At 36.4% G+C, this 26,680-nt stretch overlaps 1 protein-coding gene across 2 annotated transcripts in view; it reads left to right on the top strand.

The window, feature by feature from the left end:
- The window catches only part of DNAAF4 (dynein axonemal assembly factor 4), an 82,402-nt gene that overhangs the window by 25,974 nt on the left and 29,748 nt on the right, over positions 1-26,680 (top strand). For both annotated transcript variants that reach the window (XM_068551925.1, XM_068551920.1), the window contains exon 4: positions 10,669-10,900. In XM_068551925.1, coding sequence (XP_068408026.1) covers positions 10,669-10,900 — 232 coding nt within the window. The remainder of the gene's footprint in view (positions 1-10,668; positions 10,901-26,680) is intronic.

Here is a 26,680-nt window from a genome sequence, read left to right as displayed (position 1 = left end):
TATGTCAGTACTACACTTTCTTGATTACTGTAGCTTTTAATGTATTTTGAAATTAGGAAGTATGAGCCTTCCAACTTTGTTTTTTTTCAAGATTATTTTGGTTATTCTGGGTCCCTTGTAGTTACATTTGAATTTGAAGATTGGCTTTTCCATTTCAGTTAATATGGTAGCATATCCATGTGTTTTCTGACGATTTGAAAAAGGTCATTACATAAAATCTTATTTTTATAATTAAAAAAGTATAGAAAATGAATGGGGGTTAAGATCACTAGTATTGTTTTTCTTTTGTTTTTTTTTTGAATTTTTTATGTATTCCCAATAATAAACATATGTTTTCCCTAATAACAAAACATTTATTTTTGAAAAAGGAACAGTGCTTATCTTCCTATGATTATTTTTTAGACTTTTAATTTCTTTTTGTTCTAACAGGAATTACTAAAATTCTATGTACATCTACCAAATTTCCAAACATACGAGAAATTAACTTTAGCCGTTAGCATGGTATCATGAGAAAAGGCAGTATCTTTGACACTTTCTTATATTTACACTTTGTCAAGTCTACTGACCTACTCACGTTTTGTTAAATATATCCCAAATTCACAGCATCTGTGCAGAAATAAACTTTCAACAATCATATATATCCACTTTTTTGCTGACTATAAGCTTTTTCATCTTTTCCAGAGGTGTGGTTAAAATCTTTTTTTATTTCCTATGTCCCCTTGCCTCACAGAGCTCAGAGAAAGTCTGTGGGCAGTTTCTCAGAGCTCTTACAACTTGAGTACAGGACAGTCAGTCTTCTTTCACTACTTTCCCTAGGTCCCTGAATCTAGACCCTGATCAGCTTCTTGGGAAGTCACTGAAGGTTTATAAGTAGATAATTTTAGGGCAATATATATATTTTTAATGCTCTGTATATGGAAGTAAGTGGCCCACACTTTATGGAGTTAAGCTTGAGTACCAGTTGAGTTGTTCAAGTGGCTAGTATATGTATTATGGAAATAGTGTTATGGAAAAGAGATGGATAGTATAGGATCACACATTTATAATACTGATTAGGTTTTTGTTAGCCTTGGAAAGAACAGAGTGTGGGAGAAGAAATACTTTTGTTTCAGAGAGAAGTTGAGAGATTTAAGTTGTTGATGGTTCCTTGTTATCTCAACAGCAAGGTCTTTTGAGATGGAAGTAGCTGAGTTCAATTGGACACCTCCAAAAAGGAAATTGTTTGCAAAAGTCTGTTATCAGAGATGAATAAGATTACTACTGAACAGCAAGGATAAGGTGAAGAGTAGGGTACAAGAGTATGATATTAATTCATTTCCATTAGTCAAAATCTGGCTTAAAAAACTAACAATTTTTCTTCTGTTCCTCAGTTCTGTCAGATTTGTTCCTTGAATTTGAAGGCTAGTTTAATAGAAGCATTTTAACATATATGACAGTAAATACGTCAGTACTATGTCTCTGTGTAGTAAACCCAGGTACTGACTTAAGAAAAATTTCTTCATCAGTAAGCCAAAGCTGAATCTTTGAAAGATATCAACAAATCATGACAGGATTGTGAAATCATATAGTGTAAGACCAAAGAATTTTCTATCAAGTAATAACTTTTGTTCAAGGACAGATAGAGCTAATTACTATAGTAAGAGTTTGCTCTTATCCTTGTCTACACATGGAGTTTCCAAGACACTTACAAATTCTTATGCTTTATATGAAAGTCCAGATTTCAATTTAGTTAGGTTATTCTGCCTTTCAGTTTACTTATGTCCAAGTTTGCTGGAGAGTTTAACAAGTTCCTCTCAGTTATTCATGAGTTTGATTTTTTACTTTGTGAATTAATTAGCCATTGGCTCTCCTTATAACTCTCAATGATATCTTTGGGCCACCTTTCACCTATTTGAAAATCTGCCAAAGGGAAAAGAAAATCTCCTAGTCTGCTTGGGCTGACATAACAAGCAAAAAACACAGACTGTGTGGCTTAAGTAACAGAAATTTATTTTCTCACAGTTCTGGAAGCTGGGAAGTCCAGTATCTAGGTTCAGGCCGATTCATTTTCTGGTGAGGCCTCTCTTTCTGGCTTGCAGCTGGCTGCATCCTTGCTGTGTCTTCACATGGTAGACAGAGAGAGAAAGTGCTCTGGTGTCACTTCTTATAAGGACAATAATCCTATTGTATCAGGGCCCCACTCTTATGACCTCATTTGACATTAATTACCTCCATGTAAGCCTTATCTCCAAATATTGTCACATTGAGTGTTAGGGCTTCAACATTACAAATTTTGGGGGACATGATTCAGTTCGTAGGGAGAAGAGAAGGGAACTGAAATGAAAATCAATTTTGTTATATTTTAGCTTTGAACACATACCTATATTATTTTAACTGGATTATCATTTCCACAGAATATAAACAAACAACTAAATAATTAAATTTCAGAAGTTAATAGTTTTCCAAGAGAAATTTTAACACTATATTTATTAAACTTCAGACTGAATTAATACTTGAATTTTCTTAGCTTAAGGGAGCTCATTGTTAGAATGATATATAGCTCCATGTGGAAGATGTTGACTGAAAAGATAAAACATAACTCTCAATTTTTAGGCTGTATGTTATTCAAGGACCTCACTGAGGACTGTAGCCCTGGAAACAGCCTCTCAGATAGCTCTGAGGAACTGTCCCAGAGAGGTAAAGAATGAGCCAGGATATATAGGGGTTTTTGCTGAAAAAACAAAAAACATATAGTTGAACATCAAAAGATTACTGCTAGGCACAGAAACAGACATCTCAAGTTAATGATTTTAGTGCTTTTCTATGTATGGGAAGATGCTAGAGTCTGGGCTCATTGAAATTATTCCTTTGAAATGCTTCTTAACTGTCTAGGGCCAGTATCCTGTTTTTCTCCATCCTAATTTCCCCTCAGGGTGCACCACTGGGGCATCTACAGTGGCTGATGGCTTGATGGTGGACAACATTGTTTGTTTACCAGAATGGCAGGCAATGTTTACAGAGATAAAACTTTTTTTTTTTTGGCCGCTCTGCTCAGCATGTGGGATCCTAGTTCCCCGCCCAGGGATCGAACATGCAACCCCTGCATTAGAAGCCCAGGGTCTTAACCACTGGACCACCAAGGAAGTCCCCACAGAGATAAAACTTTAAGATATTCTTAGGGGGCATTTTTGCATGTTGTCTTCTTTTCCCATTAGAACCCTTAACATATTAAACAGTTATTTTAAATTCCATGCCTAATAATTCTTACATCTGTGTTGTATCTGAGTCTGGTTCTGATGATTGCTTTGTGTCTTTATAATGTGTTTTATCTTGCCTTTGGCATGCCTTGCAATTTTTTGTTGAACACTAGGCATATTGTATCAGGTAATAGAAACTAAGGTTAATATGCCTTTAGTGAGTAGATTTATTTACTCTGACTGGGTTTTGGGTTATGTTTAATGTTAGCTATGTTAGCTGTACATAACAGGTACCAGAGGTTTCAAGTTCCTCTAGTGTTTTTTCGGTTTTTTGGTTTTTTTTTTTTTTTCCCCCCTTCTGTTTTGAATTTGGGATTTTTGGCTTCTCTGTCTACTCATCCTCAGAGAGAGCCTTTGTCATAAGCTCTTTCTTCTGTAATCCACTGTCATTATCCTGGAACCCTGTTGGTGTGGTAATAAATTGTAAGGGAGTGGAAACAATCTATAATCTTGCCATTAAATCTCAGTCTTTTCATGGGCCTGTATCCTGGGCCTGTGATCTTCACAAGTGTTCCTTCAGTGATACAGCTTTTCTCCCCTGGCTCTTATTCTCTTCCCCAGCTGCAGTGTTCCCCGTGTATTTTCCTGAAGCCCTGACAGTTAACTGTGTTTTTTTCTCCCTTTAGGTGGGACCAGACGGCTGGGGAGGACTGGAGTGGGAGGAATTCCCTTCCCCCAATGGGAAGGGAATTCCTTTAGCTCTGACAAGGTCCTTTCTCCTGGAGAGTAGATCTTTGTTATGGAGAATACTCGGGGTATTTCTGTATTTCACAATGATTATTTTTCCCCCCTTTCTGCCAGAGTTCTTATTCATGGTAACCTAGTGGGGTTTCTGATGGTAAAGCTCACAAAAATATGGGGTCACCCTCCAAGATTGTGGCTCCTGAGTTTCTCACTGTCATGCTGGGCCACACTCAGACTCCAGCATTTTGTCAAAATTACCATTTAAGTGTTCCTACCAGTTTACAGCTGTAGTTGCTTCTGCAATAGGCAAGCAGATCTTTTTGTCTTTCTGGATACACTTATCTCTGTGTTTCAGGGTAGCAGTTTGCCCTGTGACTCACTTCTCTGATGGGTCCAAGAAAACTTGGTTTTCAGTGTGTCTTTTTTTGTTATAAGGATAGGAATGACAACTGCTTAACATGTCAGAGCTGAAACTGGAGCTCCCTTGTTGACCTTTTAGCTATTTACATGTCTATGTGTATGTATGTGTGTGTATATATATATAATCTAATATAAATAAACATAATTTTTACAATATGTATATATTTTTTAGGTTGTGAAAGTTTTTAATTGTTGCCATATGCACCTTTAATTTACCACAATCTATAATCTACTTTAGGTTAACACTGACTCAATTCCAGTAAAATATAGCAACTTTGCTTTATACAATTCCATTTTTCTCTCCTTATTTTTGGGCTGTTATTGCCATTCATGAATAGGTATATGTACATGGATATTATAAACTAAACAGTATGTGTTGGGACTTCCCTGGTGGTGCAGTGGTTAAGAATCCGCCTGCCAATGCAGGGGACATGGGTTCGGTCCCTAGTCCAGGAAGAGCCCACATGCCACGGAGCAACTAAGCTCGTGCACCACAACTACTGAGCCTGCACTCTAGAGCCCATGAGCCACAACTACTGAGCCTACATGCTGCAACTACCAAAGCCCATGTGCCTAGAGCCCGTGCTCCGCAACAAGAGAAGCCACTGCAACGAGAAGCCTGTGCACCACAACAAAGAGCAGCCCCCCTGCTTGCTGCAACTAGAGAAAGCCCGCGTGCAGCAACGAAGACCCAACATGGCTAAAAATAAATAAATAAATAAATTTATTTTTTTTAAAAAAGTATTGCTTTTTAAAAAATCTCAAGTTTTTAAAGAAAGAGAAGAAAAGCAAGAAAATATTTATTCTCTTTTTAAATTTATTTTTTAATTGGATAAAACATAACATAAAATTTACCATTTTAACCATTTAGCAGTGTATAGTTCAGTGATATTAAGTACATTCACATTACTGTGCAACCATCACCACCATCCATTTCCAGAACTTTTTCATCTTCTCAGACTGAAACTCTGTACCCGTTAAATAATAACGTCCCATTCCGCATTTCCCTAAGCCCCTAGCAACCAGCATTTTACTTTCTGTTTCTATGAATTTGACTCCTCTAGGTATCTCATGTAAGTGGAATCATACTATATTTGTCCATTTGTGCCTGGCTTATTTCACTTACCATAATGTCTTCAAGGTTCATCCACTTTTTAGTATGTGTCAGAATTTTCCTTTTTAAGACTGAATAATGTTCTATTATTATGTATATACCACATTTTGTTCATCCATTTGTATTCTTTTTTTTTTTAAGATTTTTTGATGTGGATCATTTTTTTTAAAGTCTTTTTTGAATTTGTTACAATATTGCTTCTGTTTTAGGTTTTGGTTTTTTGGCTCCAAAGCATGTGAGATCTTAGCTCTCCGACCAGGGATTGAATCCACACACCCTACATTGGAAGGCGAAGTCTTAACCACTGGACCGCCAGGGAAGTCCCTGTGTTGTCGATTATACTTACCTATATATTTACCATTTCCCATATTCTTCATTCCCACTTACAGATCAGAGTTAGTGTTTAGTGCCATTTCCTTTCTGCCTGAAGATTTTCTTTGGTATATCTTGTTGGACAGGTCTGTGGGCAATAGTTTGTCTCAGTTTTTGTTTATCTTGGAATGTGCTTATTTCGTCTTCATTTATGAAGAATGGTTTTGCTGGATCTAGAACTTGTAGTTTTAGATTCTTTCTGTCAGTGCTTTGAATATGTCATTTCACTGTCTTCTGTCCTGCGTTGTTTCTAATGATGAATCAGCCTTTAATTGTATTATTGTTCCCCTGTACATGATGAGTCCCTTTTTTCTTGCTGCTTTCAAGATTTCCCTGTTTTTGTTTGGCTTTTGTATTTACTTAGCAGTTTGACTAAGTTGTATCTAGGTGTATCTCTTTGTATTTATTTTACTTTGGTTTGAAATTCTCTGAGGTATGTAATGTTTTCTTCAAATTTGAGAATTCTTTAGTAATTATTTCTTGATATATTTTTGGTTGAAAGCTAGGCATTTTAATTAGTAGATTATAGTAATTCTGAGTTCTGTTTTAATTAATTGTTTATTTTTTAGTAACTTGCCTGGACTTTAACTGTGGGATCAGTCTAGACACCCTTGTGGTATACAACTGCTGATGTCTCTGCTGAGTTTTTTAATTCTTGGTTTTTGGACTGGCTTCCTTAAGGGTCTTCCCTGTGTCTGTGTAACTCACTTGTTAGCTAATGATTTGGGCAGAGGTAGTAAATACCTTCAGCCTGAAAGGCTTCCACCCCTTTGCTGATTGGTCTATGTGTGGGTTTGGAAGTACATTCACAGAGCAAGTTCTCAAGTATCCCTTGGCTTTATTTTATGCCAGGCTCCCTTAGATCTCCCCCAGAAATGCATAGCTTGCTGTTTAACCAGGGGTGTATGGTGAGCTTATTACATACCTTCTATGGCTCTCTAATTTACATGATCTTTCTCTTAATTTTCTGACTGCTCAGGCACTTACCCTAACTAGGACCTCAACCTCAGACCTCAGTTTTCCCTCTTCATTCCCACCAAGTTTACCACTTTTCTCCACCAAAGCCACAGATTTTCACTGCCCCACCCTGAAATGAGTCCACCGTTCTTGCTAACAAAGCTGCTGGGTTCTTTTTCCTAGTTTCATGTTGGTAAATATGTCAGTCTTGTCATCCTGGCTGGAGGTGGGTGGTTGGGAGTAACCTTAGGCAGAAGGTCAGAGCCTCCCACTGTTCTTACCTATAACTTTAGCAGTTCTTCTAGAATAAACACTTATCAATTTGCAGGCTGCCTTTGGTTAATTCCCACTGCCCTGAATTGGTTGTTTTTGATAAATTTGTCTAGATCTTTATGGATGAGATTTGCCAACCTCTTCACGCCTCCATAAAACCTGCACGTTTTCTGCTGTGGATGAATTTCACAGTTACTTATCAAGCTCCCTAAGAGTTCTTTCGGTATTTTGATTAGATTTACATTGACTTATAAATTAATTTGCAGAATATCAAAATACTGAGATTTAAAATATTGAGATTTTCTTCCAGGAATGTGGCATTTATCTCCATTTATTCAGACTTACATTTTATATCCCTCAGCAAAATTATTTAGTTTACATATAGGACTGGCTCATATTTTGTGACGCTTACTTGTAGCATTTTAAAAGCTTTTCTGGCAGTTACTAATGAAATGACTTTTTCCATTGTATTTCCTAATTGTATATTGCCAGATTGTAGGAAAGTTAGTTATAAGAGTTTGTGTAAGTTGATCTTGTATGTGATTGCCTCGCTGAACCCTCCTTTTCATTCTAATAGTTTGTCAGTTTATTATTTGTGTTCTTTTAGGTAGTCTACCATATTATTTGCAAATAATGATGGTTCTATCTCTGCATAATCTATATTTGTATTTCTTATTTAAAGTTTTTTTTTATTTTAAAAATTTATTTATTAAAAAAAATCTGTTGTGTAGGTTATGCCCGCTAGGAAAATAGTAAAGCAGTAGGCATATTGGCCTTAGGGACTTTACTAGAAATATTTTTAATGCTTCACCATGAAGCATAATATTGCGTAGGTCCTTTTATTGATCTAAAAATTTTTTTTCTTAGTATCAAGGGTATTTTGAGAAGTAGTGAGATCATATTATTTTTCTCTCTTTTTTTAAAATTAATTAATTAATTTGTTTATTTTTGACTGTGTTGGGTCTTCGTTTCTGTGCGAGGGCTTTCTCTAGTTGTGGCAAGCAGGGGTCACTCTTCATCGCGGTGCGCGGGCCTCTCACTATCGCGGCCTCTCTTGTTGCAGAGCACAGGCTCCAGACGCGCAGGCTCAGTAGTTGTGGCTCACGGGCCTAGTTGCTCCGCGGCATGTGGGATCTTTCCAGACCAGGGCTTGAACCCGTGTCCTCTGCATTGGCAGGCAGATTCTCAACCACTGTGCCACCAGGGAAGCCGTATTTTTCTCTTTTGATTTCCTAATATCAATAGATAAGAAATACATCATTGATCAAGATGTATTATAATTTTAAAATTTTCCTTGATTCAGTTTTCTAGTATTTTATTTATTATTTTTACACGTAATAAATGAGATTGGTTTAAAAAGAACAATGCCTGATAAACCAGAGATTCATTCCAAATTAAAATAATTATAGATTTCCCTTTCTTCAGGAATTTCGTTTAGGAGCTGCTCATTATTCTCCTGTTACTTATATTTGCTGTCTGTATTAAACTAATATCCCATACTATATGGCGTCCCTTTTTGAGCAGTACAAAGCACTTAAAATCCAGTTCCTTCAGTGTGGTGATTGTTTTTCTAGCTTTCTGAATTACTACACATTCCTCCTTTAAGTAGTATATTCCCCTTATCATGTTTTTTAAAAAATAAGACCTTCAAGGATTGTTTAACATTTGTCTGTCTCTGTTTCTCTTTGCTGTATGTAGTCTGCCTTTATCATAATCATAAGGTATTACCTTCCTCATGTTTTTCTGTTCATTCTAGTTCCTTCTGTCAGCTGCTCTTTGAAGCCTTTTTTAATCCTTCCTCTTCCTCATTAATCCCTGAGGACTATTTTTGTGTTTCTAATATAGCCTATTATAAATTGCATATACATATATCTTTATATGCACACATGTGTGCGTGCGTGCACACACATATTTCCCTTAACTACATCTTGGCATAATAGAAGAACTTTCTTGTTACTTTTGGTTATAAGAACAGTCTTGTTTTTGGTAAGTAAGACTCAGTCTTATGCATTTTTAAAAACTTTTCAAAATTCACTCTGCTTAACAGAGATCATGAGGGGTGAAGGCGTTCTGACTCTTCACATACTTTTTCCTCCTTCCATGTGTTGGGGAACAGAGGAAGGAGGGGGAAAAGGCAAACATATTACTAAACTGGGGGAAGTTGTCATCTTCTTCTTTTAGGTTGTGGCTGCCTCTAGCTAACACTGACTGTTCATCATGGCCTATTATCAGGCATTTAAATGCTGGTTCATTGCCACGTGCAGATGCTTTCTGGCCCAACCTGTTGGCGGCTCACTGCGGCTCTCTGAATTTAGGACATACAGTAATTAGCATCTTTTGTGCTTAGTTTAGGCCTTAGGTGCAATTCTGGGATTATAAGAAACTCCTGTTAGTAATCTGTGAAATTTATTTTAAAATAAATGTTTCATGGTATAATAAGAAAATAAATAGTCTCCAGAAGAGGGTATTAACTCATGCAAATATTATAGAGTACCTCTTCAGTGCACGGTTTTCATACCTATAATGTTAATTCTATATCCTAAAATAATTCAGCCTTTAGGAAACTTTTTCCCAGCATGTCATTCTAGAGCTGTGTCAGATGTCCTATTTAAAAATAAATTAATCTAAATTTACATTAATGAAACATAAATAAAATTACCAATTCAGTTCCTCAGTCACACTAGCCCCATTTTAAGTGCTTCATTAGCCATGTGTGACTAGTGGCTAATGTATTGGATAGTACAGAACATTACTACCATTAAAAAAAGTTCTGTTAGACACTGCTTCTCTGGAGGATAGAGGTGAGAAATTTTTGTTACCATAGGAAGGTTAGGTACATGGAGTCAACCGTATATAATAACCAGTTACTCTGTTTCACAGGGATTTTTTTTTCTTGCCCATATGAGGGAAGTTTGTGAAAGGGAGAAAAATTGGCACACAGCTGAGCAATGTATTGCTTTCAGATTCATCTGATATTTAGCTTTTCATGTGGAAATGTCAAATAACTGCTATTGCAAACATAGTTGACAGCAGGATTCAAAGTTCAAACATTTCCACCCACCAGAGACGAACTTCCTAGTTCCTCCTTCCTATTCCCTTCTTATTATTCCCTCATTCCTCAGGTGAAGGTCGGCACAACTTCAGTCTTAAGACAAGGTAAGACTGGCATTAGTAGAAAGGCGAATGTTTGCATATATGTTTTTTTGTGTGTGTAAAGATTTTGGGACAAGTGACTTAACTTTCAGAGTAATAAATTCTTCCTTTTTTTTTTTTTTTTTATTAACCAAGCCCTTAGATATCATCTAATTGAATGCCTGTCCACATTTTACATGCAAGTAAACTGAGGCTAGAGAAAGTGACTGCCCAAGAACATATCAATAGTTAATGGTAGGTCTGGAACTAAGACCTTTGTTCAGTGACACCATATCATTGAGCATTCTGCTAAATCATTTACTGTTCCCATTTTAATTCTTTATTCACTGCTAACCATTGCTGCAGATTTAATGACAAGTGTTTAGAGGTAAAAATAACTAATTACTATAATGAATTTCTTATTTTTAAAATATTGCTTTTTGTATGTTTTAAAAGATTTGGTAATTTTAATTTTTTCAGATTGAAGAAGAAGAGAGGAAAAGAATAGAAGATATGAAAGAAAATGAACGGATAAAAGCAACTAAAGAATTGGAAGCCTGGAAAGAACGTCAAAGAAAAGCTGAAGAACATAAAATAATTCAGAGAGAAGAAAAATTATATCAACAAGAAAAGCAAATTGAAGAAGAGAGAAAAAAATTAAAACATAAAGGTCTTACTAGGAATTCAGTATCTAGAAATCTTGTCACAAAAGGTACAATGATTACTTAATATTTTCTGGGAAAGTGAGTCCTGTTAGTGAAGTATATGTGTCAGAGTGTGTGTGTGTGTGTGTGAATGAATCTATCCACAGTATTAGGTCATTATTTTGGTATATGAATTACTACAATACAAAGACTGAGGTGAAAGACTTATTTCTTCTTCTAGGAAGTAGTGAAGTTTTCATAATAAAATGAGCAAAGATTCAATATTGTTTTTACTCATGTGCTTCCTTTAGAAATTTATGCAGGTGTTGTTAAATATGTGTTTAACTCAGGTGCAGTAAGACTTGGAGTGAATTAGCAGTACCAGGAGCATTCACTTATTTCTTTAGAGATAAGAAAATAGGAATTTCATTAAAAGACCTTTTCCTCACGTAACTCAGAAAAATGAGTACTGTTAAGCAAACTTTGTTGTAAGCAGACAAGAACTCTTCTGGCCTTTGATTCTGGTGTATTCAAAAATAGGTGAGAGGACATTTTTCTTTATTGAAAGCTAAGAGTTTGTTTTTATCTGATTTTAGAATGTTAAACTTTGTTTTGGGTTTATTTATGTTTAGTGAATGGAACATTTTGTAGTTAAATCACTTACCTAATAGTGACAATTAACGTTTCTTGGGTGATTACTATATGCCAGGTAATTTTATTGATTGTATCACTCAATCCTCAAAACAGCACTTTGGGGTAAGTGCTGTTATTCTTGTTTTAAAGGAAGTAGGTGTTTTGAAAGGATAAACAACTACCCAGTAAGCAAACCTATGGGATTTGAACCCAGATCTGATTCTGAAACCTATGTTCTTTTCAAAGGCTATATGTCTTTACTACTTTAACAGTGAGGTTTAGCATGTTAAAAAGTCATTTAGAGTAAATATTAAGCAGTAGCTTTATTAAATTTATATATTTTTGTGGTTTAATATTGACATGCAAGTTAACTACTACACTATCTCCTTCTTTAATGCCATTTCAACAGAATATTGATACAAGTGGAGTATTTGAAAGCATTTCCTTCCTAATTTCAATTACTTCTAAACAAATTGGATGTTTTAAAACACTGGGGGAACCCAAACAAACTTTTGTATATAAGAGATATCCTGAAGATGTTTAAAAAAAATTCATCCAAGGATACAAGGGAAATTAAACATGGTGGAGGAAAAAAATGTATAAATCAGCTTTTTTTGGATTTTTTACTCCAGATGTCCTTTTTTTCCTTATTTCAGTAGTATCATTATGGATGCCTGGTAGCATCCTTTAGTAGGCTTTGGTTACTTTCTTCCATCTCGTCCATGCATTTAGCAAATATTCATTTACTCAGTGTCTCCTCTGTACTAGGAGTTATGGAATATACAAATATGACTTAACGTGTGGCCAGTGCCTAAGGAACATAAGATGTTGTAGATACAAATAACTTCAGTTAGCCGGGATTTGTGAGTAACTGCTTTAAAAAATTGACAAATGTCTCATTGGTCAGTAAAGTTAGACCTCTTGAAGAGGAAAACTTGGCTGCTCCTAAAAAGTCTAATGCTACTGTTTTAATGCCACCTTTAACTAAAAATGCTCATTTGATAGCATTTTTAACTATAGAAAGAATATTGTATTATTTGCCCCAGAAAAGTTCTTGAGACAAGCTACTTTTATAGTATACTGAATACCAGTGGTGTGGCGGGTGCTGTAGATTGCCTACTCAACAATAGAATCATGATTTGGGGGTGGGGGACAGAAGAAATGTGTCCAGCTAAAAAACTTACCTCTTGGAAGTTTGAGTATTAATTGGATATTTGAAGAAATTAAGGAATAATTACATTTTTTTTCTTTAGATGTGATAATGGTATTGTAGTTAGGTTTATAAAGTCCTCATCTTGTAGAGATGCCTACTGAAATATTTATAGGTAAATATGATGTCTGAGATTTGCTTCAAAATAATATGGTATGTGAAAGTGGATAGAGGTAAAGATGAAATGGTGTTCGCCATGAGTTGATAATTGAAGTTGTCATGAATGCGTGATGGTGATTATTCTATCCTACTTTTGTACATATTTGAAATTTTTTATTATAAAATGAAAAAATAAGGATCAAAGCACAGTGACTTATTTTTACAAAGTAATTTTAAATTAGTTAAAAAAAAAAAGGGAAAACAAAATTTACTTCCCCAGACTCTCTTGTAACTGTATGTAGGCAAGTGACACAGTTCTGGCTCTTGAAATGCAAGAAGAAATCTACTAAGGATTTATAGAAAAGTATTACTTTTCTGAGGTAAGTGTCCCCAGTTCCTTTCTGCTTGCTCCCCCTTTCCTTTTTCTACCTAAGATGAAGATCTTTGCCAAAAAGTGTATTAGCACTTCTTGAGATCATGAAGAGGCATGCCATACATTAAGAATGATAGAACAGGGAAGAAGAAAGAGCCTGGGACATTAATGACATTGGAAAGCTGATAAATCGTGCTGGACCATCTTTCTTCAAGCTTGTTAAGTGAGAAAAAATAAACACATGTTTGGTTCAACCACTGTAGTCGTGTTTTTTTTTCACACAGCCTAGAGAATTTTTGACTGCTGGAAATGGGTAATGGAAGGGAAAGTTGATTTAGCATTTGAAAATCATTCAGTCTAATTATACTAACAGAACAAAGGACAAACGTGATTATTTCAATATTGCAAAGAGGCATTTGACAAAATCCAACACCCATTTATAATAAAAAATTGGACTAGAAAGAAACATTCTCAATCTGATAAGAGCCTTCGACACAAAAATCTATAGCAAACATCATATTTACTGATGAATTAATGTGTACTTTGTCCCTTAGGTTGAAGAGCAAGGCAAGCATGTCTGTTTTCACTACCTCATTCAACATTATACTAGAGGTCCTAACTGCTGTATTAAGACAAGAAGAAGAAATAAAAGCCATGAAGATTAGACAGGAAGAAGTAAAACTGTCTATTTGTAGATGACATGATTGTCTATGTAGAAATCCCTAAGGAATCTACAGATAACTGCTAGAACTAATAAGTGAATTTAGCAACGTCTCAAGATATAAGATTACAAAAATCACTTATGATTTTATTTACCAACAGCAAACAATTGGAAAATTAAACTTTAATCAATTTATAATAACACTAAGACAAAAAATATTTAGGAATAAAGTTAATAAAAGAGGTGTAAGATCTCATCACTGAAAACTATAAAAATTTACTGAGAGATATTTTTAAAGGCCTAAACAAATGGAGAGATATAGCATGTTCATGAATAGGAAAACAATATTGTTACGATGTCACTTCTCCTTAAATTGATGTATAGATTTAGTGCAATTCCAACAGAAATACCAGTAAGCTTTTTGTAGAAATCGACAAGTTGATTCTAAAATTTATATTAGAATGCAAATGACCTAGACTAGCTAAAGAAATTTTTAAAAATAAGAACAAAGATGTTGGACTTATACTACCTTTATACTACCTGATTTGAGGACTTAACATCAAGCTACAGTAATCAAGATAGGGTGGAACTGGTGAAAGGATGAACAGAAAGGTCAAAAGAACGGAGTACAGTGAGCAGAAATAGATCCTTACCTGTATGGTCCGATGCTTTTCGTCAAAAGTAGGACAGTTCAATGGGGAAAGGAAAGTCTGGAACAATTGGGTATCTGTGGGAACAAATGAACATTGATTCTTGCCTCACCGTGTACCTAATATATACACAGAAGACAAACTACCCAATAAACAATTAGACAAAAGATTTGAATGGACTTTTCACAAAAGAAGACACATGAATGGTCAACATGCACATGAAATGATGTTCAACATCGTTAGTAAGGAAATGCAAATTAAAACCACAGTGAAATATACTACACATCCACTAAGATAGCTAATATTAAACATTAAAGAGTTCATCAGTACAAAGTGTTATTGAGGATGTGCTGCAATTGGACCTTGTACAATGATGGTCAAAATATAAAATGGTACAACTACTTTGGAAGAGTGTCAACTGTCATATGTTGTCATATAACTCAACCATTTTAGTCCTAGGTATTTACACAAGAGAAATGTGTCCACCTAAAAACTTGTATTCAAATGTTTACAGCAGCTTTATTTACAATAGTGAACAACTGGAAACAATGTCCATCAACAGGTGAAAGGATAAACAAATTTTGAAATACATTCATAAAATGGAATATTACTCTTCAATAAAAAGGAGACAACTGGGACTTCTCTGGTGGCCCAGTGGTTAAGAATCCGCCTGCCAATGCAGGGGACACGGGTTCGATCCCTGGCCCGGGAAGATCCCACATGCTGCAGAACAACTCAGGCCGTGCACCACAACTACTGAGCCTGCACACCTAGAACCCGTGCTCTGCAACAAGAGAAGCCACCACAATGAGAAACCCACACACCGCAACGAAGAGTAGCCCCCGCTCGCCACAACTAGAGAAAGCCCGTGCGCAGCAACGAAGACCCAATGCCATCAAAAATAAATTTATTTTTTAAAAACAAGAAAACTACTGATACACATGACATGAATGAATCACAAAATTATTCTGAAAAAAGCAAGACAGCAGTCCATAGTGCAAGAAATTCTAGAAAATACTAATTTATAATGACTGAGAGCACATTAGTGGTTGCCTGGGGCCAGGAGTGAAGGGAAAGGATGAACTTCACAGGGTTATAGGGGACTCTTAGAGGTGATAGAAATTTTCTGTGTTGATTGTGATTTCAGGAGCATGTACATCTGTCAGAACTCATATAATATACTTTAAAATGAGTATAGTTATTGTACATTAATTATTTCTCAATAAAATTGAAAAAATAATGTTTATTGATTTTAAGCAGGAAAGCATCAAAGTGTGCACAATTTCCTCAAGTTCTTACTATTCCACAGAGTTATGCTTAGGGCCAGGCATAGTGAGGCCATTCCCCCAAAAGGCTGCATTTGAGGGTCCCTGCTCTTGTACTGTTGTCTATATTTATAAGGTATGAGGAAAGGGAAATCAATGAGCATTAATTAGTTACATGACTATGGGGTCTTTCTTGTCTTGTTAGAAACAGCTTTGTTCCAAAGGGGAAGCCGGGACTTCCCTGGTGGTCCAGTGGTTAAGATTTCGCCTTCCAATGCAGGGCGTGCAGGTTCGATCCTTGGTTGGGGAGCTAAGATCCCACATGCCTTGAGGCCAAAAAATCAAAACATAAAACAGAAGCAATGTTGTAACAAACTCAGTAAAGACTTTAAAAATGTTCCACATCAAAAAAAAAAAAAAATCCAAAAGGGGAAGCCTCTTGAGGTCAGGTACCGGTATCTGTTGAGCTAGTTTTGATTTGCTGAGCTATCTATTTGCTAAGCTACTAAAAGCATTGTAGTGGGAGAGATGAGGCTTCAGGGCAAGTGGATTTGTCCCTTTTCAACTTGGTAGAACTAGGTACTTCTAAAGGTAGGGGCAAACGTAGGTCTGGAAAAAATAGGATTGGTTGAAAGTGCATAGGACTTTGATTACCAGATCTCCTCCCATACTACAGCAGATAGCTGGAGGTTTACTTTCTGCACAATTGAGGACTGAGTGAGATTCTGCTCTGAAAATACAGAGATTGAGTGAAAGTCTGCATTGTAAAAATCTAAATACTGATTCAAGAGATCCCGTCCAGCTCTATCCTCTTCCCCATATGCATGCAGGAGCCCAGTGCACCTGGGATGCAGATTGGAGAATTCCTCTACAGGGAAGCTAATTGGTATAGGATGAAAAAACCCTGGCATTTATAATGGCCCCACTAGTTCACAATGCTGAAGCTCACTAGTCAACAATCTTTAGATTCATGTACACAAAACTTCCAGTCAGAATATTTATACTTCATCTTTAATATGAGCAGACAGCCAAGAACCAAACAGAAAAATGCAACTTGGAACAAGCAAGTGATGCAGGGAATAGAAGAAAACTTAAAAAGAACTGTAATTAGGTGGGGCTAGTGGCAGACTCTGGGAGGGCTCACACCAAGGAGTACATCCCAGAACTTATGCTGCCAGTGTCCTTGTCCCCACGGTGAGCCACAGCCACCCCCCGCCTCTGCAGGAGACCCTCCAACACTAGCAGGATGGACCCCAACCTCCAAACTTCATTCGTATGTTGAACCTGAAGACAGTTCACACACCAAGAGAATCTGACAGAACGTCCTCACATGAGGGACTCCTGGTGAAATCAGTTTGTGGAAACAGTCACAGTGCATCAAGAAGCCTTTACTATTCACAGAAAGACAAGATGAAAAGGCAGAGGGCTATGTATCAGCTGAAATAACAAGATAAAACCCCAGAAAAACAACTAAATGAAGTGGAGATAGGCAACCTTCCAAAAAAGAATTCAGAATAATGATAGTGAAGATGATCCAGGACCTCGGAAAAAGAATGGAGACAAAGATCGAGAAGATGCAAGAAATGTTTAACAAAGACCTAGAAGAACTAAAGAACAAACAAACAGAGGTGAACAATACAGTAACTGAAAAGAAAAATACACTAGAAGGAATCAATAGCAGAATAACTGAGGCAGAAGAACAGATAAGTGACCTGGAAGACAGAATGGTGGAATTCACTGCTGCGGAACAGAATAAAGAAAAAAGAATGAAAAGAAATGAAGACAGCCTAAGAGACCTCTGGGACAACATTAAATGCAACAACATTCGCATTATAGGGGTCCCAGAAGGAGAAGAGGGAGAGAAAGGACCCAAGAAAATATTTGAAGAGATTATAGTCAAAAACTTCCCCAACATGGGAAAGGAGATAACCACCCAAGTCCAGGAAGCACAGCGAGTCCCATACAGGATAAACCCAAGGAGAAACACGCCGAGACGCATAGTAATCAAATTGGCAAAAATTAAAGACAAAGAAAAATTATTGAAAGCAGCAAGGGAAAAACAACAAATAACATACAAGGGAACTCCCATAAGGTTAACAGCTGATTTCTCAGCAGAAACTCTACAAGCCAGAAGGGAGTGGCATGATATACTTAAAGTGATGAAAGGGAAGAACCTACAACCAAGATTACTCTACCCGGCAAGGATCTCATTCAAATTTGATGGAGAAATCAAAAGCTTTACAGACAAGCAAAAGCTACGAGAATTCAGCACCACCAAACCAGCTCTACAACAAATGCTAAAGGAACTTCTCTAAGTGGGAAGCACAAGAGAAGAAAAGGACCTACAAAAACAAACCCAAAACAATTAAGAAAATGGTCATAAGAACATACATATCGATAATTACCTTAAATGTGAATGGATTAAAAGCTCCAACCAAAAGGCACAGGCTGGCTGAATGGATACAAAAACAAGACCCATCTATATGCTGTCTACAAGAGACGCACTTCAGACCTAGGGACACATACAGACTGAAAGTGAGGGGATGGAAAAAGATATTCCATGCAAATGGAAATCAAAAGAAAGCTGGAGTAGCAATACTCATATCCGATAAAATAGACTTTAAAATAAAGAATGTTACAAGAGACAAGGAAGGACACTACATAATGATCAACAGATCAATCCAAGAAGAAGATATAACGATTATAAATATATATGCACCCAACATAGGAGCACCTCAATACATAAGGCAACTGCTAACAGCTATAAAAGAGGAAATCGACAGTAACAGAATAATAGTGTGGGACGTTAACACCTCACTTACACCAATGGACAGATCATCCAAAATGAAAATAAATAAGGAAACAGAAGCTTTAAATGACACAATAGACCAGATAGATTTTATTGATATTTATAGGACATTCCATCCAAAAACAGCAGATTACACTTTCTTCTCAAGTGCACACGGAACATTCTCCAGGATAGATCACATCTTGGGTCACAAATCAAGCCTCAGTAAATTTAAGAAAATTGAAATCATATCCAGTGTCTTTTCTGACCACAACGCTATGAGATTAGAAATGAATTACAGGGGAAAAAACGTAAAAAGCACAAACACATGGAGGCTAAACAATACATTACTAACTAACCAAGAGATCACTGAAGAAATCAAAGGGGAAATCAGAAAATACCTAGAGACAAATGACAATGAAAACACGATGATCCAAAACCTATGGGATGCAGCAAAAGCAGTTCTAAGAGGGAGTTTATAGCTATACAAGCCTACCTCAAGAAACAAGAAAAATCTCAAGTAAACAATCTAACCTTACACCTAAAGGAACTAGAGAAAGAAGAATAAACAAAACCCAAAGTTAGCAGAAGGAAAGAAATCATAAAGATCAGAGCAGAAATAAATGAAATAGAAACAAAGAAAACAATAGCAAAGATCAATAAAACTAAAAGCTGGTTCTTTGAGAAGATAAACAAAATTGATAAACCAGTAGCCAGACTCATCTAGAAAAAGAGGGAGAGGACTCAAATCAATAAAATCAGAAATGAAAAAGGAGAAGTTACAACAGACACCGCAGAAATACAAAGCATCCTAAGAGACTACTACAAGCAACTCTATGCCAATAAAATGGACAACCTGGAAGAAATGGACAAATTCTTAGAAAGGTATAACCTTCCAAGACTGAACCAGGAAGAAATAGAAAATATGAACAGACCAATCACAAGTAATGAAATTGAAAATGTGATTAAAAATCTTCCAACAAACAAAAGTCCAGGACCAGATGGCTTCACAGCTGAATTCTATCAGACATTTAGAGAAGACTTAACACCCATCTTTCTCAAACTCTTCCAAAAAATTGCAGAGGAAGGAACACTCCCAAACTCATTCTATGAGGCCATCATCACCCTGATACCAAAACCAGACAAAGATACTACAAAAAAAGAAAATTATAGACCAATATCACTGATGAATATAGATGCAAAAATCCTCAACAAAATACTAGCAAACAGAATCCAACAACACATTAAAAGGATCATATACCATGATCAAGTGGGATTTATCCCAGGGATGCAAGGATTCTTCAATATACGCAAATCAATCAATGTGATACACCATATTAACAAATTGAAGAATAAAAACCATATGATATCTCAATAGATGCACAGAAAGCTTTTGACAAAATTCAACACCCATTTATGATAAAAACTCTCCAGAAAGTGGGCATAGAGGGAAACTACCTCAACATAATAAAGGCCATATATGACAAACCCACAGCAAACATCATTCTCAATGGTGAAAAACTGAAAGCATTTCCTATAAGATCAGGAACAAGACAAGGATGTCCACTCTCACCACCATTATTCAACATAGTTTTGGAAGTCCTAGCCATGGCAATCAGAGAAGAAAAAAATAAAATGCATACAAATTGAAAAGAAAAAGTAAAACTGTCACTGTTTGCAGATGACATGGTACTATACATAGAGAATCCTAAAAATGCTACCAGAAAACTACTAGAGCTAATCAATGAATTTGGTAAAGTTGCAGGATACAAAATTAATGCACAGAAATCTTTTGCGTACCTATACACTAATGATGAAAAATCTGAAAGAGAAATTAAGAAAACACTCCCTTTTACCATTGCAACAACAAGAATAAAATATCTAGGAATAAACCTACCTAAGGAGGCAAAAGGCCTGTATGCAGAAAATTATAAGACACTGATGAAAGAAATTAAAGATGATACCAACAGATGGAGAGATATACCATGTTCTTGGATTGGAAGAATCAACATTGTGAAAATGACTATACTACCCAAAGCAATCTACAGATTCAGTGCAATCCCTATCAAATTACCAATGGCATTTTTTTATGGAACTAGAACAAAAAACATCTTAAAATTTGTATGGAGACACAAAAGACCCCGAATAGCCAAAGCAGTCTTGAGGCAAAAAAATGGAGCTGGAGGAATCAGACTCCCTGACTTCAGACTATACTACAAAGCTACAGTAATCAAGACAATATGGCACTGGCACAAAAATAGAAACATAGATCAATGGAACAAGATAGAAGGCCCAGAGATAAACCCACGCACCTATGGTCAACTAATCTATGACAAAGGAGGCAAAGATATACAATGGAGAAAAGACAGTCTCTTCAATAAGTGGTGCTGGGGAAACTGGACAGCTACATGTAAAAGAATGAAATTAGAACACTCGCTAACACCATACAGAAAAATAAACTCAAAATGTATTAGAGACCTAAATCTAAGACTGGACACTATAAAACTCTTAGAGGAAAACATAGGAAGAACACTCTTTGACATAAATCAAAGCAAGATCTTTTTTGATCCACCTCCTAAAGTAATCGAAATAAAACCAAAAATAAACCAATGGGACCTAATGAAAGTTAAAAGCTTTTGCACAGGAAAGTAAACCATAAACAAGACCAAAAGACAACCCTCGTAATGGGAGAAAATATTTGCAAACGAATCAACGGACAAAGGATTAATCTCCAAAATATATAAACAGCTCATTCAGCTCAATATTAAAGAAACAAACACCCCAATCCAAAAATGGGCAGAAGACCTAAATAGACATTTCTCCAAAGAAGACATACGGATAGCCAAGAAGCACATGAAAAGCTGCTCAACATCACTAATTATTAGAGAAATGCAAATCAAAACTACAATGAGGTATCACCTCACACCAGTTAGAATGGGCATCAGCAGAAAATCTACAAACAACAAATGCTGGAGAGGGTGTGGAGAAAAGGGAACCCTCTTGCACTGTTGGTGGGAATGTCAAATTGATACAGCCAGTATGGAGAACAGTATGGAGGTTCCTTAAAAAACTAAAAATAGAATTACCATAAGATCCAGCAATCCCACTACTGGGCATATACCCAGAGAAAACCATAATTCAAAAAGACACGTGCACCCCAATGTTCATTGCCGCACTATTTACAATAGCCAGGTCATGGAAGCAACCTAAATGCCCATCGACAGACGAATGGATAAAGAAGATGTGGTACATATATACAATGGAATATTACTCAGCCATAAGAGGAAATTGGGTCATTTGTTGAGACGTGGATGGATCTAGAGACTGGCATACAGAGTGAAGCAAGTCAGAAAGAGAAAAATATCGTATATTAACGCATATATGTGGAACCTAGAAAAATGGTACAGATGAACCGGTTTGCAGGGCAGAAGTTGAGACACAGATGTAGAGAACAAACTTATGGACACCAAGGGGGGAAAGCCGTGGGGGTTGGGGATGGTGGTGTGATGAATTGGGTGATTGGAATTGACATGTATTCACTGATGTGTATAAAATTGATGACTAATAAGAGCCTGCTGTATAAAAAAATAAAATTCAAAAATTAAAAAAAAAAGAACTATAATTAATGTCTTCAGAGAGATGAGAACATATTTTAATCCTTGAACAAAAACAAGAGGCTGTAATAAAGAAATTTTCCTAAAAGAATGGTTTGGAAATTAAAAATGTAATTAAAAAATTAAAAATTAAATCAAATAGCTGGAATATAGTTAATTTTTTTTCCAGAAAATAGAATAAGATGACAAAGAGATTTTATTATTTTATTTTATTTTATTTATTTATTTTTGGCTGTGGTGGGTCTTCATTGCTGCCCGCCAGCTTTCTCTAGTTGCAGTGATCAGGGGCTACTCTTTGTTGCGGTGCGCAGGCTTCTCATTGCAGTGGCTTCTCTTGTTGCAGAGCATGGGCTGTAGACACATGGGCTTTGGTAGTTGCAGCACGCAGGCTCAGTAATTGTGGCTCACGGGCTCTAGAGCACAGGCTCAGTAGTTTTGGCACACGGGCTTAGTTGCTCCGTGGCACGTGGGATCTTCCCGGACCAGGGATCGAACCCGTGTGCCTTGCATTGGCGGGCAGATTCTTAACCACTGCGCTGCCAGAGAAGACCCAACAGAGAGATTTTAAAATAGAAAAGATAAAACAACTAGAGTATCCATCCAGGTTGTCCAACATTCAAATAATAGGAGTATTAGGAAGAGGGAAGGGAGAAACAGAGGAAAGGTAATAATTTTTTAAAAATTCTTTTTTTTATTGAGATATAATTGACTTATTATAAGTTTCAGGTGTACAATATAATGATTTGATATGTGTGTATATTATGAAGTGATCACCACAGTAAATCTAGCAAATCTGTCCAGCACCATACGTAGTTACAATTTTTTTTCTTATGATGAGAAATTTTAAGATTTACTGTCTTAACAACTTTCAAATATGCTATATAGTATTATTAGCAATAGTCACCAGGCTGTACATTTCATTTGCAGGGCTTATGTATTTTATGACTAGAAGTTCATTCCTTTTGACCATCATCACCCATTTTGTCCACCTCCCACCCCCCACCTCTGACAACCACCAATCTGTTCTCTGTATCTATGAGTCTGGTTTTTTGTTTTAGGTTCCACATATAAGAAATAATTTAAAAAATATTTTTTTTAGCAGGGGGTGGTGGGAGAGATAAATCAGGAGTTTGGGATTAACATATACACACTACTGTATGTAAAATGATAAACAAGGACCTGCTGTATAGCACAGGGAACTATATTCAATGTCTTGTAGTAATCTATAATGGAAAAGAATCTGAAAAATGTATATATATATATATTTGTTGTTGTTGTTGTTCCTAATAGTATTTTATTTTTCCTTGATCAACTATTGCAGCATTTTGCAAATTTTGTCTGTTCAAAAAAGCAATTTTTGTTTTTGTTGATCTTTTATTGTTTCTTTGTTTCTATTCCATTAATTCCTGTGTTTATTTTTATTTGGCTTCTTCTAGTTTCTTTGGGTTTTCTCTGTTCTTTATACAATTTGTTTGCATTAATTTTTGAATCTTTTAACACATGCATATGAAGTTATAATTTTTTCTCTTAAATACTGCATTAATACATTCACCAAGTCTTGAAATCTTGTGTTTTCATTGCCATTTAGTTGCAAATATTTTGTAACCCATCATGATTTTTTTTTGTCCTTGAATTATTAGGGAGAATTTTTTTTTTTAATTTCCAAATGTATAAAAGGGGAATGACAATTGTTCTCATATTTTATATTATCTGGGTCATTGTGTTATATACAAATGTGTTTATAAATCATTTGTAGTTTGCTAGTGTATATTTTTGTTTATTGTGAGTCTTTCTTTTGATATGGGCTACTTAGGTTTATTATTATAAATAAAATATATCCTGGGACCTCCCTGGTGACACTACCGCCCTGGTAGTTAAGAATCCACCTGCCAGGGCTTCCCTGGTGGCGCAGCGGTTGAGAATCTGCCTGCCAATGCAGGGCACACGGGTTCGAGCCCTGGTCTGGGGGGATCCCGCATGCCGTGGGGCGACTGGGCCCGTGAGCCACAACTACTGAGCCTGCGCGTCTGGAGCCTGTGCTCCGCAACAAGAGAGGCCGGGATAGTGAGAGGCCCGCGCACCGCGATGAAGAGTGGCCCCCGCTTGCCGCAACTAGAGAAAGCCCTCGCACAGAAACGAAGACCCAACACAGCCAAAAATAAATATAATTAATTAATTAATTAATTAATTAATTAAAAAAAAAAAAAGAATCCACCTGCCAATGCAGGGAGCCCAGGTTTGAGCCCTGGTCTGGGAAGAATCCACATGCTGTGGAGCAACTAAGCCCACGCGCCACAACTACTGAGCCTGCGTGCCACAATTACTGAAGCCCATGGACCTAGAGCCCATGCTCCTCAACAAGAGAAGCCACTGCAGTGGGAAGCCCGTGCACTGCAATGAAGAGCAGCCCCCGCTTTCTGCAACTAGAGAAAGCCTGCACACAGCAACGAAGACCCAATGCAGCCAAAAATAAATTAATTAATTAAAAAATATAATAAAATATATCCTAACGTCTTAGAATTTCCTTCTGCCCTCTTACTTTGTGATTTATATTTACCAGACTTCCTTTTTTTTTTCTTTTAACTTTTTGGTTTTATTTATTTATTTATTTATTTTTGGCTGTGTTGGGTCTTCGTTTCTGTGCGAGGGCTTTCTCCAGTTGTGGTGAGCGGGGGCCACTCTTCATCGCGGTGTGCGGGCCTCTCACTAACGCGGGCTCTCTTGTTGCGGAGCACAGGCTCCAGACGCGCAGGCTCAGTAATTGTGGCTCACGTGCCTAGTTGCTCCACGGCATGTGGGATCTTCCCAGACCAGGGCTCGAACCCGTGTCCCCTGCATTGGCAGGCAGATTCTCAACCACTGCGCCAGCAGGGAAGCCCCCAGACTTCCTTTTTTGTTCTTTTTTCTATTTTTCTGCCTTGGATTAAATAATTTTTCTTAATTACCTCCTTTCCTTTCTACTAATTTGAAAGGTATACATTCTATTTTTGTTCTCTGAATATTAAATTTTTTATAACTGTTTTGATACATAGATATAATTACAATTATTATATTTTTAATGTGCATACTAAACAAAATTTAATCTCTACCATTACTTGTAAATATTAGAAGGAAATTTAATACATGAACTTCTGTCATACCCATCCTCTATGTTACTGTCTAAAGATTTTATTCCACTTTTTTGGCAGGGAGGGAGTCAGGTGATCTCACCTTATTTTTAAACCTCTAAATTTAGTCGTTAGTGTGGCTTTACCACATATACTCATTACTCTTTCTGTTGACCCATATTTACTGCTTTTTAATTATCTTTGCTTCTTGCATCTAAGTTCTTTCTGGATCCAATTACCTTTCCTTTAAGTAAATCCTTTAGTAGTTTTTTATTTTTTTTAACATCTTTATTGGAGTATAATTGCTTTACAATGGTGTGTTAGTTTCTGCTTTATAACAAAGTGAATCAGCTATGCATATACATATATCCCCATATGTCCTCCCTCTTGCATCTCCCTCCCACCCTCCCTATCCCACCCCTCTAGGTGGTCACTGAGCTGAGCTGATCTCCCTGTGCTATATGGCTGCTTCCCACTAGCTATCTATTTTACATTTGGTAGTATATATAAGTCCATGCCGCTCTCTCACTTCGTCCCAGCTTACCCTTCCCCCTCTCCGTGTCCTCAAGTCCATTCTCTATGTCTGCGTCTTTATTCCTGTCTAGTAGTTCTTTAATAAAGATCTGAATGTTAAGTTCAGTTATTTTTATTTTGTTATTGTTATTCAATGATGTTTTACATGGTTGTAGAATTCAAGATTGACAGTTATTTTCCATCAGTAATTTGAAGATATGTTTCTATTGCCTTCTGACTTCTAATATTGCCGCTGGAAGTCTGCTCTTGATTCAATATTGATCCTTTATAAGGTAATCCATCCTTTGTCTCTGGTTGCTTTAAAATTCTTCACTTTGGTTTATGTTGATTTTATTACTCTAAGTGCAGTTTTATATTTATTCATCTCATAATACCAGAACTTGGAGTATAGTTTCACTCAAAGAACGTATGTCTTACCTCAGTTCTGGGAAGTTATAAGCTGTTGTTTTCAAATAGCAAATTGTTTTCAAATTGCCTGTATCTTCCTTGGCTGCATTCTGTATAATATCCTCAGATCTGTCTTCTAGTTTGCAAATTTTCTTCAAATATGCCTAATGTGCTCTTAAACTTGTCCGAGAGGTTTTCAATTTCAGGGACAGTATTTTTCATTTTGCAAGTTCTGTTTGCTTCTTTCATACCTGTTTGTTCTTTTTTCATTCCTTAGTTTTTCATTATGGATTTTAGCCTGTCTTAGCTCTTTAAGTAAGCATGTTTTAAATTATTATAGTCTCTTTCAGATTGTTCTGTTATTTCAAATTCTTAGTAGGCCAGTCTTCCCGTTTGTTGTGTCTGCTTACTGTTCTCCATACTGTAAGGAAGAAACATACCTTGTATCCACATGTGATTTGTAGTTTTTGTTTGTGTGCTCATCTTCAGCACGGATTATTTTTATGTGTGCATATGAGGAAATTTCG

This window comes from Eschrichtius robustus, chromosome 1, assembly GCF_028021215.1.
Source record: "Eschrichtius robustus isolate mEscRob2 chromosome 1, mEscRob2.pri, whole genome shotgun sequence".
Lineage (NCBI taxonomy): Eukaryota > Metazoa > Chordata > Mammalia > Artiodactyla > Eschrichtiidae > Eschrichtius > Eschrichtius robustus.
This window is presented reverse-complemented; position numbering and strand designations above follow the sequence as displayed.